General features: G+C 38.6%; 1 protein-coding gene across 10 annotated transcripts in view; it reads right to left on the bottom strand.

Annotated features, from left to right (window-relative positions):
* Positions 1 to 15,554, bottom strand: part of LOC111564276 (CMP-N-acetylneuraminate-beta-galactosamide-alpha-2,3-sialyltransferase 1-like) — an 89,528-nt gene that overhangs the window by 29,819 nt on the left and 44,155 nt on the right. For all 10 annotated transcript variants that reach the window (XR_008604178.1, XR_008604177.1, XR_008604176.1 and 7 more), the window contains 2 exons: positions 7,388 to 8,049; positions 966 to 1,159 (listed from right to left, as the gene is read on the bottom strand). Coding sequence is in view for 2 of the 10 variants with exons in the window: in XM_055018015.1 (XP_054873990.1) it covers positions 966 to 1,159; positions 7,388 to 7,678 (485 nt within the window). In the remaining 8 variants the exon portion in view is untranslated. The remainder of the gene's footprint in view (positions 1 to 965; positions 1,160 to 7,387; positions 8,050 to 15,554) is intronic.

The raw sequence follows: 15,554 nt of genomic DNA, 5'->3' as shown, positions 1-15,554 counted from the left end.
GAAACTAAGACGTATGAAGATGCAGCATTCCGAGTCATCTGGAGTCTTTCTGTTCCATAAGGCATCAGAGCATCTATTTCAGTATATAGCAAAGGGAACCTGAAAACTACTAACTAATGCAAGCTTTAAACAATATGTTTCCAGGTTTCAGAATTTTCATGCAATTTATTGGTATCAGATCTCTTGATTCTTTTTATTATGAACTCTTGTATTGTGGGGCTGCACAGTAGCTCAGTGGTTAGCACTGTTGCCTTGTAGCTAGAAGATCCCCGGTTTGCATCCTGACCTGGGCCTGGGATCTTTCTGCATGGAGTTTGCATGTTCTCCCTGTGCATGTGTGGGTTTTCTCCGGGTACTCCAGCTTCCTCCCACCGTCCAAAAATATGCAAATGTTAACTGATAATTCTAAATTGTCTGTATAGGTCACCCTGTGATAGACCTGTCCAGGGTGTCCCCTGCCCTCACCCTAAGTCAGCTGGGATAGACTCCAGCCCCCCTTTGACCCTAATGAGGATGTAACAGTGTACAGATAATGTATGGATGACTATTTTTCAATCTAAAAGAGCACAAAGCATCCTGGCATCGTAAGTACTAGTAAAGTTAGTTGCTCTTTTAACATGAGTTCTGTGTCAGTAAACAATACAAAGTAAAATTCGAGTAAATTTCTAACCACATGCAAAGTTGATCCTCTCCGTTTTAACAAAAGTAAGACTATGTGTCTCAGGTTATTGTGTTTCATTTTCATATCACTATATTTTTTTTTTTTTAAAGGTTACTTTGAGTTGCACTTGCTGTATGAATTGTGAGGATCATTACTGTTATTATTATTCACAAAAGATATGAAATTGAGCAGAGCTGTAAGAAACTCTTTCTGGTCAGGCACAATAAGTGAATATAATTTAAAAAAAGGCATGCGTGGCTGTGTTACATTCAAAATGAGACCACAGACTGAAATGCTAACCGACCTTATGATGAAATCACTGGAGTCGATGAGGCCTCCGTAATGGGAGCCCTTGAGGTTCCCAGAGTTCCCCACCACAGCACAGGTCCTGCAGCGCTCGGGGCTGGCGTCCATGTAAAGCACCTCATCAGGGATGACTTGGAACAGCTCCTCCACAACTTCAGTGAAGTTGGCCGGCTGCCTCTCTGACTGCAACCACTGGTGACAGAACACAGACAGGCCTCAGAGAGAGCCACGGCTCCAGGGCCACTTTAAGCAGAACTAATTGAACAAGGGCAGCGGAGCTCGAGACACCGAACACATTTCTGAAATAACCTCAGGGGCGGCTTAGCTCCGTCTGCGGGGGGCTCTTTTGGTCTGGCCTTCTTTTGGCGGCTTTGAACTCGGAGAGACAGAAAAATAAATGTAGAAATATGTTGAGCAGTGTATGCTGTTACATATTGTGCTGTGGCACCCAGAAATAGTGAATGGATGCTGAATGGATACATGAGATCCAATGCAGAGCTTTAGTGGCTCATAGTGTAAATATCTTTATAGATACTTTTCCACCGCATCAACGGCCAACAGAATATTTCATACAGAATACAGTTTTTTTTTCTTTTTAATCATATTATAACTGTAATTCATATTAGCTGTGAGTAAAACCAGATAACTCAAGATATACCAGACAATGACAATGATCTAATGGGAACCTTTCCCTTACAGAAATTACATTTAGCCGTTAACATGTAGGCTTTGACAGCTCATTGGGAGAAAGGGCCTGGGTACACCTGGAGGTCATACCCTTCCCTTACAGCAGTGAGGCCCAACCATCTGGCCGAGCTACAGTTGATATGCGACACTTGCCTCATCAAGCTCTCTGTGAGGAGCATTTCCTGAAATGAGTACTGACAGGAGGCAACCTTGCAGTAATTTTTCTATTCTTGCCTCTAATTGGACATGGTGTGAGGTGAATGTGGGAATACCTAAGGCACTGGATGCCTTCCAGACAAGGTAGGATAATTGTGTGACATAAATTTTGTGAATAGGTTTTACCAATTTAAGGAGCTGCACTCTAATAATGGGGTGTACATAAAGTACAGTATATACTGGTTTGATAGAATTAAATTAAGGCAGGTATGCAGTTAGCTATGTAGCTGTCAAGAGTCTGAAATTACAAGAAACTGGATTAAAATGGGAAAATCTTTAAAACAGTTCTAGTATCGAGCAACCCTGACCCTGTGCGGCCTGATGTAGGCGGTTACATATTTCAAATGGAGCTAACAGTTTGACATGAGGAAATAACAGTAAATAACACTAGAAACAATCTTTCATGTCACTCACAATCAATCAGACATAGCAAACAGTTCTCCCTCAGGCTGCCATTTAACGGTTACACTCAGAAATCATGCAGGTGACAAAATCCATCCTGGAAGAGGCAAAGATAAGAACTCCTCCACTGAGAGTAGTGCCAAATAGTTGTGTTCAAATAGAGACAGCAGTAAATTTAGTCTGGCACTAGGTATTTGTCCGATTACGCGTCAATAACTTGCAAAGACTGCATATGCATTTACATAGCATATTACCTTTAATTGGAATGTAATACAAATTTGGTGTTGACATAGGTGTAGATTTCAGGTGGGATGCAGAGGATACGTCTCCATCAATATCTAAAACACATGGAACTCATTGTGCTTGAATGAGTGTTTTCCTTTACGTAAGCAAAGGCATTTCCATCATAAATTGGCGCAGAGAAGGCACAAATTAGGTGTGTAATGCTCAAAAGCCTCTGGGGGAAGATGCCTAAACTCCCTGCTTAATGTTCAGATGAAATCTACACCCACAAATACCAGTATGACCAGGTGACAATTAAAGAAGCAGTGAACCAGTGAATTCTTATTAATTATTTCTGAGACATGGATTAAAAGTGTCAGAGAAAAACACTCTTTCCAAAGGTAAAAAAACAAAACAACAACTACCAGCACCGTTAACTAATTAGCAAGTTATATCTCAGTTTTAATCTGATCCTGAAGTGTTGTTGTCACTGTTAGGATAAAAGGCAGCAATCGCTCCAAAAACTTGTTTATTCTGCAGGAATGGGTCGACATGAAACCACAGCTGTTTTTACTTTTTGTCTATGTTAAACAGAGCAATAACTTGTCAAGTGAGAGGTCCTCAGATGTTGCTGGTGGCCACAGTGGGCGTCCTCTGAACAGAACCAGGCTGCATGTTTCCAGTCTTTGTGCTAACCAAAGTCAATGACCCTCTGCATCTAGTTCCTTGTATAGTATACTGACATCCAACTTTTTAGCTCTTTTTAGATACAGGATAGGTATCATTGTTGCTTCATAAATCTGTTAAAGTGACAGCAGTATAAACAGTGCATGTAGGTTTGCAAGATTTATGAATGTCCAACATGCACACTACCGTTCAAAAGTAAATTAATAATAAATGTCCTTATTTTTTTTAAAAAACAGTTTTTTTCAATAAAGATAGCATTAAATTAATCCGAAATACAGTCTAGACATTGTTAATGTGGTAAATGACGATTCTAGCTGGAAACAGCTGATTTTTAATGGAATATCTACATAGAGGTACAGAGGAACATTTCCAGCAACCATCATTCCTGTGTTCTAATGGTACACTTTGTTAGCCAATCGTGTTGAGAGGCCAATTGATGCTTAGAAAACCCTTGTGCAATTCTATTACCACATGAATAAAAGTGTAAGCTTTAATGGAAAACATGAAATTATTTGGGTGACTCCAAACTTTTGAACGGTAGTGTATATGGTGTATATGGTGTAATGGTAGTAAGCTTGTTGCACCAGAATTTCAGTCATAATGTGCACCAACTAGTGTATGTTCTGGTTGACAATAAAGTGGTTATTCTATTCTATTCTATTCTATTCTATTCTATTCTATACTATTCTATAGTCTATCAAGTATTGGTATATATAGTATTCACAGACTTATCTGCACTGGAAAAAATGCCCCTCTCAAAGCAAGAAAAAAAAACTTATTTCAAGGAAATTTTACCTTGAAATAAGTGAAAAAAAATGCCAATAGAACAAGTGAAAAATGGCTTGGTAAGGTTTCTTGAAATAAGATATGATATTTATAATACTGAGATCTCAAAATTAGCTGGGAAAATTTATTTTAAGCTATATTTTACCAGGATTGTCAAGCTTAGGTGTCTTAAAATAAGCCAGATATGCTAAAAAAAAAAGTGGTTTTTCACTCAAAAATAGATTTTCACTTTCATGCAACCTCCAAATTTGAGATGTATTAACCCTCCTGTTGTCTTCATTTACGGGCACCAAAAAAATCTTGTTCCCTTGTCTGAAAAAAATTTTAAAAATCTGCAAAAACATTCCCCAAATTTCTGAAAATTTGCAAAACCTTCAGGTAGAAAACTCCAATAATTCCTTACAAGTTTCCCTTAAAAGTTTAGTAAGAATTTTCCAACAAAATCCTAAAAATATGTAAAGCAGGGCTATTCAATTAAAAATTGACTCGGGCCGGATTTTCAGACTAAGAACATGAGCTGGGCCGGACGTTTTAAGCAGACAGTGAGCAAAGTTAACCATTTAAAATAAACACAAACAAATAAGATAACAAACACACTGGATGTTTATTAACGTATTGCCACATCCAAAAGGACATAAACACAATAGAAGAGCAGTACTTAGTCTAAACCTGTGCTGAAATACTGCTTCTTTAAATTTTACATTTCAAACACACAACTTCAACACATTTTGATAGGTAAATATAAGCACAGGTTAAGGTGCATATGAACATAAAAACTAAGTGCAGATTAGAAACACCATCTTTTGTTTTGGTCACATCTCAAAGTGCATTAAAAAGTAACTTGCTTAACAGTAACTTTACAGAACTTGAGACATTATTCTTCTTTTGAAATAATAAAAAACAGAGTTTGTCCCTGTCCATATTTGGTCTCATCTGAGACAGTCACATCTTCAGTGCATATAATCAAAAAAATAAACAGTAGGCACAGTGATACTTTCCCTTTGAAACGAAGTAAAGCTGACATCAAAGTGCATAATAAAGTGCAACTAAGTGAAATAACTGTCAAAACAAAATGTCTTTCTTAAATATTAAACTTCTAACAAGTGACCAGAAAATAGTCACATAAATACATCAAACTACCTTTAGTGTCTGCTACAGCACGCTGCTTTGTTGCACTTACCATGTCTCGAAGACATCTGTGGCGAGAATGTTTGACGTGTCAGACCTGTTTGATAGCAGATGTCACACTCGTCTTAACTTTATGGTCCGTTAAAACTTCATCCACGACAGCCAACATGCAGTCCTTCACAGTTTCTGAGTCTGTGAACAGCCTCTTTTTCGTGGCCCTTTCCTGAGCTGTGCAGGTCCGCTTCATTGTAGTACAGCTCCGGTTGTAAGATGCAGTCAAACTCTGAATTATAGCCGCTCTCTCATGACATCCCTCAGGAAAGTTTGTCCGAAACGCGGCATGTTTTTTCAATGTGGTGTCTTCGGACATGATAATCTTTCAGCGCTGCAAAGCACTCGTTGCAGAGTAAACGCATTGGTTTGGCGTTCGGACTTGGTGGTAAATAAATAAATACTTGTCAGTCCACGCAGGATTAAACCGACGGTTTTCCTCGCCGATTTGTCGTTTCAGGGTAGAAAAAGACATGCTGCTATTTTCACCTGTATAGAACTGCTAATGTTAACTTTTCAAACCCGTCTCCTCAACACAATGCATTGTGGGTTAGTTGCTAGGTTACGGTAAGTGTTGCATTCAATGTTTGCAATAATGTTGGAATTTTTGTAAGAACTTGTCAGCGTTATGAAAGATGTTTTCCTGTTTTTCTCGGACCCAAGTCCCAATCACTCGGCAGTTGCTTTAGGGCCACTCGGGGGTTGCTTTCGGGCCGCATGTGGCCCGCGGGCCGCTAATTGAATAGGGCTGATCTAATGTGATTACATATAAATCAGTAAAGCTTCTAATGTTCTTAAGAAACATTTTTAACATTTATTTTTTTCCACCAAAAATGTTCAAATATTTCCCAAAAATGTGGAAAATGTGGAAATCAGAAGTTTCACTGCGAAAATATTTTTTCCCCCACATTTTCAAACTTTAAAACAAGTTAATTTGACCCGCAGGAGGACATGAGGGTTCAACTTTTTTTGAGTTTTCTTGTAAAATTAAACTCAAAACAAGATAAATTCAAGATTGTTTGACTTAACAAGATATTTAAGATGCATTGTCTTAAAACAAGTCCCTCTATCTTGCTTAAATGTCTCTTGTTAAGTGAGTTTATCTTAAATCAAGTGAGATGAGACATTTTGACTAAAATTAAGACATATAGACTTGGTAAGATTTTGAGTTTTTGCAGTGTGGAGATTAAATTAGCCTCTGTTTTTGACAACTCACCTGTCTGATGTAAAGAAAAGTACACAGTGTGATCTGCTGTTAGATCCTGATTGGTCCTATCTTTATGTTAGGGATAAGTTCTAAATAATGATGTAATTAATGAAGTTAATGATACACATGCATAGATGTGCAAAATTCTCTCACTTTGAAGATGCTCATATGGATTCTGCTGCTATTTGATGCTCCAGGTATTTAATAATTTCCTACAAACAGCTGAAAGCAACAAGCTAAACTTCACATTAATCTAAACTTAATTATTGGTGAATTTCAGTCTTGTGGTGAAGTTGATGCATATATTTAGTTTACTGCAATGGAAGAGGACAGAAGGTCGAGTTTTGTTTTTTTTTTTCAAATTTAGGCGGGAATCAGAGGATTTAGATTATTTTTCCCCAAAAAAATTACTTGAACCGATTAATCAACTATTAAAACAGTTGGCACATAATTTAATAGTTACATCTGAAAACAAATTGATTAATTGTTGCAGCTCCAGTTCCGTTGCCATCAGATTAATGGAAAGGAGTGCACGTCTGAGGGAGGCTTTAGAAAGAACCACCATGATTGTTGTCATATAGAGTCTAAGAGCAACACATCTCTGGTACCTGTCAGTCATGAAGTATAATAGAGACAGATTTCATTAAGTGATCTTAGGTGATTGAAGAGTCATGGCATCACTCCAAGTTATGATGGAAAATAACTCTGTATCAGCTGATTTAGAGACGGTGAGAAAAAAACAGCCTTTTCCACATCGTCCATCTCACTTGTTAAATGTGAACAAATTGTGTGTGGGAGTTTGCTTCACAACTTGATCCTGGTAAAGATCCCTCGGATTTGAAACAATCAATGTAGCGAAAACAAACAGTTCTTGGGAGCATTACAGCAGCGTGTGATCTCTGTTCTTTATTCATGATCTTTTCTTTTCAGCAACATGTCTGCTCTCAGAAGCTGAACGTGCATGTTTTTTTTTTTCCTCCAATCTTCTGTAGGATCTCACTGCAAATCCCACGAACACATCCCCTGAATCTTACCTGCCACCACTTAAAGGTCTCATCGGAGAGGAGGCTGTTCTCTCTGGTCATCAGAGGGTGGATGGACTGATTGAAGCGCTCAGCGAACCATGAGTCGTCCTCCAGCTCTGCTATGCACTGACGACAGGCGCAGAGCCCTTTGGAGAAGAAGTTGTCTGACAGGCGGAATGCGTACCTGAAGAAGTAGAGCGAGGGGTCCCGGAAAGTGTAACTGAACAGGAACGTTGTAAATGTAATGACACAAAACAGGAGAGCAAAAGTCCTGATTTTCCTCCGCTTGGGTAGAGACATGTTGTCACAGTCAAAATCTGTTGGTGGGAAACTCTGCGAGTGCAACGGACAGAAATAGCATCATGATAAATCTAGAGTCCCAAAGGTGTGGGAAACGAGCAGCCCTGCTGACCACATGGTGCAAGTGGCTCAGATATAACGCTGCTGTCGAGTGAACATATCCTGTTGGTCTTAGTTTCCAGACGCCTCAGGATTTGGTTCATAAATGTCCTTAATGGAACCCATCAGTGTGGCTTCTTTGCAAATCCGCTGTGTGGTTCTGTCGGCTTGATGTCTCCTGGTTAATCAGATTTAGTCACTTTTGCTGAGCGCTCAGATGTTGACTCTGCGAGGTCAGTGACTGATGTGTCATCCATTCTTTAATGATCCACCTGGAAGGCAAATAAAAGGACACTTTTGTGACAAACATACTGAGAGAAAGCAGGGGAAACAGCCTGTGAAGCTCTAATACTTGTAAATTCTGCAATGCTCATTGTTCTTGTAATTTCACAGCACTAATAGTTCCAAGATGAGTTTGTAACAGTGCAATTTATTTGTATGGCTGTGAAAAGTGTTTCATGTCCATTGTTTGGTTTATTGCTTGTTTTTTTTTTCTTTCAAGACTGCCAAATTACACAGGATGCATCACAGTCTCTTGGCTCTTAAAAAGACCATCAAACACCAGAAATGTCTATTCCAGGAAGTAGTCCTCCTGGAACAAAACAGGCAACAACCTTAATCACCCTTTCACTCCTCTGTCAAGAATATGTCAATACCTGGAAGCAGCTTTTGTTAACTGAGAAAAAATGAAAGTAAAAATGCTGGAATGATTACTCACTGGGATAATACCTAAATGACTCACTGATCCATAGTCATGTACATGAATTCAAATACAAGAAGTACACATTAGAGAAGCAATCTTTAAAATAGTTTTACCCAACATACCACTTTCAATGCATCCAATTAAAATGTCCAAGCTGTGAAGTTTGTTTGACATGGGGTTATATAAGTTAAAGCAGTGATTATAAACCAGGATGTGCTATTGCAGTGTGTAGAAACACTGTGAAGCAGCCAAGCGAACATGAAAAACAAGCATTACAGTCACAACAAGCAAAGCACTCAGAGAGTGCAGTATTCTGCCAAGGCTGCTCAGTCATTGTATCATTTCTGACAGATGAGATGTTTAATAAAAAATTATCTTGTGGTGATCACAGGCATGTGTTATGCATGTGTACATGTATGGATACCGAATCGCGTGATCTAAATGTGTAGCGGGTGGCGGGAATTGATGGCACTCGGAAACACTCCCACAATATAATCAGTTGTTCCTTGTATCATTTCCGACGGACAAGTTCTGATAAGTCCGCAACGGTCGATTTGTAGTAGGATCACAATCATGTGATTGTCAGCAGGCAGCTGACGTGACGTTCACTTGTTGTCATAGTTATAGTGAAGCTGTGCTGCCATCTCGCAATGATACATAAATCTTTAACAAAGCCATGGATCCAGACTATAAGCAGCATTACTGCCAAAATCTAATCACTTGGTCCTTGTGTCATTTCTGACCTTCCCTGAAAATTTCATCCAAATCTGTTAGTCTGTTTTTGAGTAATGTTGCTCACAGACAGACAGACAGACAGACAGACAGACAGACAGACAAATGTATGCCAATAGATAAGCAAGTGAAGTGGAACATCTGAACATCTCGACATGTGTTATGACCCAGAGTGTGTGAAAAGTAGCAGGTCAGTAAATATTTATATTCACCTTTATCTAGGCAGGGCAGCTTTATTTGTACAGCACACGTCATAGACAGGGGAATTCAAAGTACTTTACGACACAATAAAAAAAACACTAAAGGACACATTTAAAATTTAAAATATACTAAATGATTCACAAGTCACAATGATAAACAGCAAAAGTAGAAGTGCATAGATCAAACAATTATTTAAAATTAAGTAAATTATTTTGCAGTCATTACAAGGTAGAGTGGGCAGTGTATGTTTTTAGCTTTGATTTAAAAGCGGTAAGTCGGGGCTTGTCTAACATCAACTGGGAGGTTATTCCGGATCTGTGCTGCATGACAACAAAACGCTGCTTCACCATGTTTTCTTCTATCAACAGGGACTTTAAGGAGACCAGCACCAGAAGTCCTGCAAGGTTCAAATGTCACTAACAAGTCAGAGATGTGTATAGGCACAGAGCCATCTTATACACAAGTAATACAATTTTGAAATCAGTTTTCTCAGAGACAGATTGACAGTGTAATGGTTGATTTTTAATGGAGTATCTACATAGGGATACAGAGGCCCATTTCCAGCAACCATCACTCCTGTGTTCTAATGCTACATTGTGTTAGCTAATGGTGTTGAAAGGCTAATTGATGATTAAAAAAAATTGTACAATCATGGTAGCGCATGAATAAAAATGTCAGTTTTCATGGAAAACATGAAATTATCTGAGTGACCCCAAACTTTTGAACGGTAGTGTATATACCTTGGATGTTCATACCACTTTGTTTGTACCCTCAATCTGTTAATGCTGTTTCTGTAATGTATATATCATACTGTATATGTCTCATCTGGTTAGATGCTGAACTGCATTTCATTGTCTTCGTACATGTGATCCTCTGAGCAATGACAATAAATTAAAAAAAATATGGTCATATAAATGGTCACTAGTAGCTAGTAGTAAAGTAAATGGATAAATGAGGAAAACAGATAACTAAAAGGAATGGACACGGAGTTAGCTGAAATATGTAGCAGTACACTGCTAAAAGAAACAGATACAGTAGATGGTTGAATAAGAACAATGATTCAGCCGCAAACTCTAAGACAGAAGTATTCATGCAGACATACAAACACAAAAACACTATTTTATTTTTACCGTAAACGTATTGGATAAATGGTTGAAATATAGAGTCAGTCACTTAGCTGCAACACATAGCTAGAGGACCTGGCAAATAGTTGAAATACAAAATTTCAGTAATGGACAAAAGGTTGATAAAAAGTGGATAAATCACTGGAAAAAGGTAAAAGTAATATACAAAAGTTGAAATATCTACAAGGAATGGATAAATGTACCTGAAAGTAGTGGATACAGTGCATGACTGAATTAAAAGAAACATCCAGCTGCGACCTCTAAGGTACAAATGCAACCTGTTGTAAAATGAATGCAGTGAAATAACATCCTGCTGGAAGTGTTTATGTAAGAGACACATTGGACAATGACGGGTGGTGTCAGTGAATGTGTTGAACTTCTCTGTGACAGCATGTCAGGTTTGGAAACCACTGGGATAAATGGTGTTTGAACTACTATAGAATCTATAGAGTTAGTCAGAAACAGGGTGGTGACAAAATTCCCAGAATAACATCGAATGAGAGAATGGTATTTTTTCAGACCTTGGCTTTTCATGACTGACAAAGCAGGCAGACCTCCTGGGGTTTCATTTTCAACATGAAAGGGCCACCTCTGCCTTTATACAGGGCCCCGGTTTCATTCTGATGTGCAGCTGTGTTTAGGATTCCACAAATACTTCTACATTTAGGTAACAGCAGATCCACATTGGAGATAAAATGCTATCACCGCCGCACAGGGTGAGAAATATATCTGAAAAATGAACCCCAGAAAACATGGTACCTGCCCTTTGCTCTGAACAGAAGATTTGTGGGAAACTCCATTACGGCAAGAGAAAGGCTGTGGGTCTTTACTGATTAGAAATTGATCAGGTCATTCAAATTCCACCCTGGAGGGAAGCAAAGAGGATTGGGTTTAAAACTGGCTGAGAAAGACTACACAGTGGCACAGCTTGCCTGTTGATTTCATTCTTGCTACCGGAGCAGAAAAACAAACTGTACAGCCGTTTATCAGCTGAACTGACACAGTCCAATGCGCAGGAAGGCTTAGACGTGATCCCGTCTGCTGTTTGGGGCTCTGCAACTCACAATGGACTACAGATTTGCATACAGCCCAAGGTTGGTTATTGTCTAAGGCAGCAAGTTTGACAAGGATACCTGGGGACACTTATAATGGACACATCAATAAAGAGGCCTACTTCTATAAAACAGGCTGTTGACTCCACTCAGCTTGAAGCCCTCTGGCATTAAGAGGCCAGGTAGACGGGAGTGCAGGCAGAATACATTCTCAAACAGGTGGTGACTCCACGCTTTTGACAACACACCGACTATCATCTAGTTTCACTGACCTTGTCCGACTGAAGCCTGGCAACCCTGCACTGATCAAAGATTGCCAAGCTGAGACAGCAAAGCGTCTGTTCGCTCTTCAGAGGATAGGGGAGGGTTGGAAGAGAGAGTGGGAGGGGGTGGCAAGCAGCAGGGGAAGAAAGTGCGCAAGCTGTGATTTTCACCCTAATCTTCAGTTTTGAGAAGTCATCAACTTTGCAGGGTACAGTAAAGTGTTTTCGGTTTGTGTTCCGTGGAAATTGTTTTTCTCCCTCAGCTTACCTCTGCTACTTGTGAGCAATTTAAGACATCAAAATTCTGCAGTTTTGAAGAATCCTATGTATTATATACTTGGAAACAGTATCCATGCTGAGCGGAGAGAGCGCGCTTGGCGAGACAAACTTCTTAGTTTACTCTCAGAAGTAGCAAGATGGCAAGATGTCAGCATCCCATCTGGATAAGCAACATTTTTACATACAAGTCACAGCACTACATCAGACCTATTTCCACAATGCTTCCAATGTGGCACAAGTTTAAACTGAGTGTTGTCATATTAAAATAGTAAAAATGACAGCAGAACAAAGAAATTTCATACATAAAAAAAACTATCACAAAACACATTTCAAGTCCTTGCTTATAATCTTTTCATGTTGGATCATTCTAACAAAAAAAAATAAAAAAAATTCTCTTCAGATGCAGGGATAAAGAGATAATCCGATAACCAGAAAAGGTGCCTCCCTTCTTATGTTTTTACTCCCTGAACGTAAAGGAGTTTATGGATTTTCTTTTTGTTTGTTATTTTCTGCTGTTTATGTCACTTTTTCCTCACGGTGGATTAATTTTTAACTGCAATACAGGGTGTCCCTAAAGTCTAGACACATAGGAAATCCCATTAACTATATATTTTTTACCTCAACAGATTACATATGGCTTTGTCAAAAGAAGAAAGAGTTGAACTGGTACTTCTCAGTGGAAGTGAACGATGGACATTTTGAAAGATAGGGTTAGGGTTAGGGAAGTGATTTTTTTGGGGCTAGCATGAATTTTAGCCATGTCCAATTCTTTAGTTTCAGCTGATACATTTGGTCATCTAGAAGGGGGTTTGTCCTTGACACTGCTTGTTTCTTTAAACTTTTTAACCACCTTCACGACCGTGGAAAAGCCAAGTGGAATCCTCCTTGGATGACGTGCATTAAATTCATCTGCTATCTTTTGATAAATTTTTGACCGGTAGTGTACATGGATAGCTTTTTGTATCATGCAAAAATCTGTGCTCAAATGAGAGTCCCAGGTATAAAGGTTTTGGTTTTGTGCACTGTGGTACATTATTAAAAATGAATCAAATTCTGTATTTGATAAACAAAGAAAGTGTTCAGAAAAAGGTCCTCTGTGCTCATTAATTAAGGCCTTAACATGAAAATGAGGTTTAAAATCACTGATGCAGCCATAAGAAAGAAAACACCGTTCCTTATTGATGTATTGGTTTTGAACTAAAACAGTGTTACTGTATCAGTATTATTGTTCTGTAGAGGTCCTGCAGTGCCGTCACAAGTGGACGCTTGTTGTGGCTGCATTGGTGGAGGAATGTTGTCTCCAGGAAATACAGTTTGAATAACAGATTTGGGATTTTTAAAGCGGCACAGCAGGTAACAACAATAATAATAATAATAATAATAGTGTGATAAAGTTACCACGCTGTTATAGTTTCTATCTTTCATCAAACTGTATCTTTTTGGCTCTAGCACACATACAGCGTTTCCGCTACAAACACAGCACCTTGCCAGATGACAGCTGAGAAAGGTTACAATTTTTTTGCTGACTGATGCAGCGTTGTGCGTCAGTCGGTGTTAGTGTCCCCACTGTGTAACCACAGTGGCCTCTTTCAGTTGAATGATGGGGCTGTGTTTTCTCATGCAAGGCTGGAGCCGCTCTAAACAGGGCATAAAAAGAAAAAATTTACATAATGGAAACGTCTGTCCGAATGACAAAAAGCCATTACTTTAACAGACAGATAAAGTCGCCAGTGTTTCATATTGCATGTCTGAGCAGGGCTTTAGAAACAGCTAATGTAAAAATAAAGCAGCCTAACAGCTCAATTTGTTAATATGAACAATAGCTTGGAAAACCTAGAAGTAAGACTCTCTGCTATCGTCAACATTTGGTATCTGAGAGTGCACCAGACGGGATGAATAAGAAGAGATGTTTAAGGCAACCGAGAAGAAATCCAGTGGGATTTTCTATTAAATTTCTGCTCCATAACTAATAATATCACTCAGAGAATAAAAAAAGGAAAAAGCTCCAGATTTTACATTTGATGGCATCACATCTAGGAGTCTTCATGCTCTAGTCTGTGCCTTTGGTGACGAGTATTTCATTTTCACAGATATTGACTTTCAGCTCAGTGCTTTATTTTAATAAAAAGGGAGGCATGGTTATGCTTCCTTCTCAAGCACATAAAAAGGATTCTAGGAGCACTGAGGGACTGAAAGGTGTGGGCAAAGCCTTCTGACGAGCTCTGAATAAACGGAGAGGAATTTCTGAGGTCAGTTGTCAGATCCATTAATTGAACTGAAAACGGTTTGTATGAAAGAAACAAACAATATAATCGCCATTAATATTTCTGCTTTTCAAACCATGTTTACTGTAAAGCCAGTCTGTTTGATTTGTGTGTTTTAACGGAGACTTTCTATGGCTCTCAGAGGGCCAGAAGTTTTCAGGGGATAAAATAGGAGATGCAAAGTGGTCACATTTGAAATGCGGCTGTTTATCTGGCTCCTGACATTTTGAAGGTGAGAGTTTTCTTTGCCCACCAGCAATGTGTTATTTATACATTTTAAAACAGGAATGGGATGCGTGCTTTTCTAGCTATTGACACGCCGTGATTTGCGGACGTGATGAGCATTCCCACACAGGTCATCCAAACAAACACAATTAAGTTCACCATTAAAACAAATGAGAATCTAAAATTACCATTTTCTCTTGTTTTTAATCAACACCGAATAATCGTTTCTCATCTTCAAATCCCATTAACACACAAAAATGAAACAATTAGTTGATTCTACTAACAAATACTGTCTGATATATGTTATTCCCCTGTGCCCCAGAGCTGTTTTCATTTATTTAAACTATTACATAGAGATGAAAAATTAATCGATTTCACATGTAAATTGCAATTTGAAACTCTACAATTTGCAAATCGCAAAGACTCCAATTGAGGACATACATTCTGCTGCAGGGTTTATTTTTATTATTATAACTGTATTTACTTTTGATTGCAGAATGTGCAACACTTAGATGTTGCTTCTGAGACATGACTGCCTTTTTCAATGTCAGACTGTTTACAGAAAACTTTTCTCCTTTTTTATTGTATTTGTTCTATCTCCTGTGCCATTGAAAGTTCTAATAAATACATGATACTTTAGTGTTGTGTCGTGTGGTAATGATGCATCACATTTCTTAAACCTATTATGCAATAAATACTGAACTGCAGCTTTGAAAAATGATGTCACTAATCGCAATATCTGTTTGATAAATTGATAAATTCCACTGAGCCCTCCTGGAAAACATTCATTTTGACGCACATGGGCGCTGTACTTTTGTAGATTTGAGTTAATCCCACATACATCATTGTGCTAAATACTCATGAGATCACCAAATGTATATTAATCCGCAGCTGAAAATAGTCCCCAACAAAAATGTTTCAATTCCTTCTCCAG

This window comes from Amphiprion ocellaris, chromosome 15, assembly GCF_022539595.1.
Source record: "Amphiprion ocellaris isolate individual 3 ecotype Okinawa chromosome 15, ASM2253959v1, whole genome shotgun sequence".
Taxonomy (NCBI): Eukaryota; Metazoa; Chordata; class Actinopteri; family Pomacentridae; genus Amphiprion; species Amphiprion ocellaris.
The sequence above is the reverse complement of the archived record's forward strand: the minus strand, read 5'-3'. Positions and strand labels throughout refer to the sequence as shown.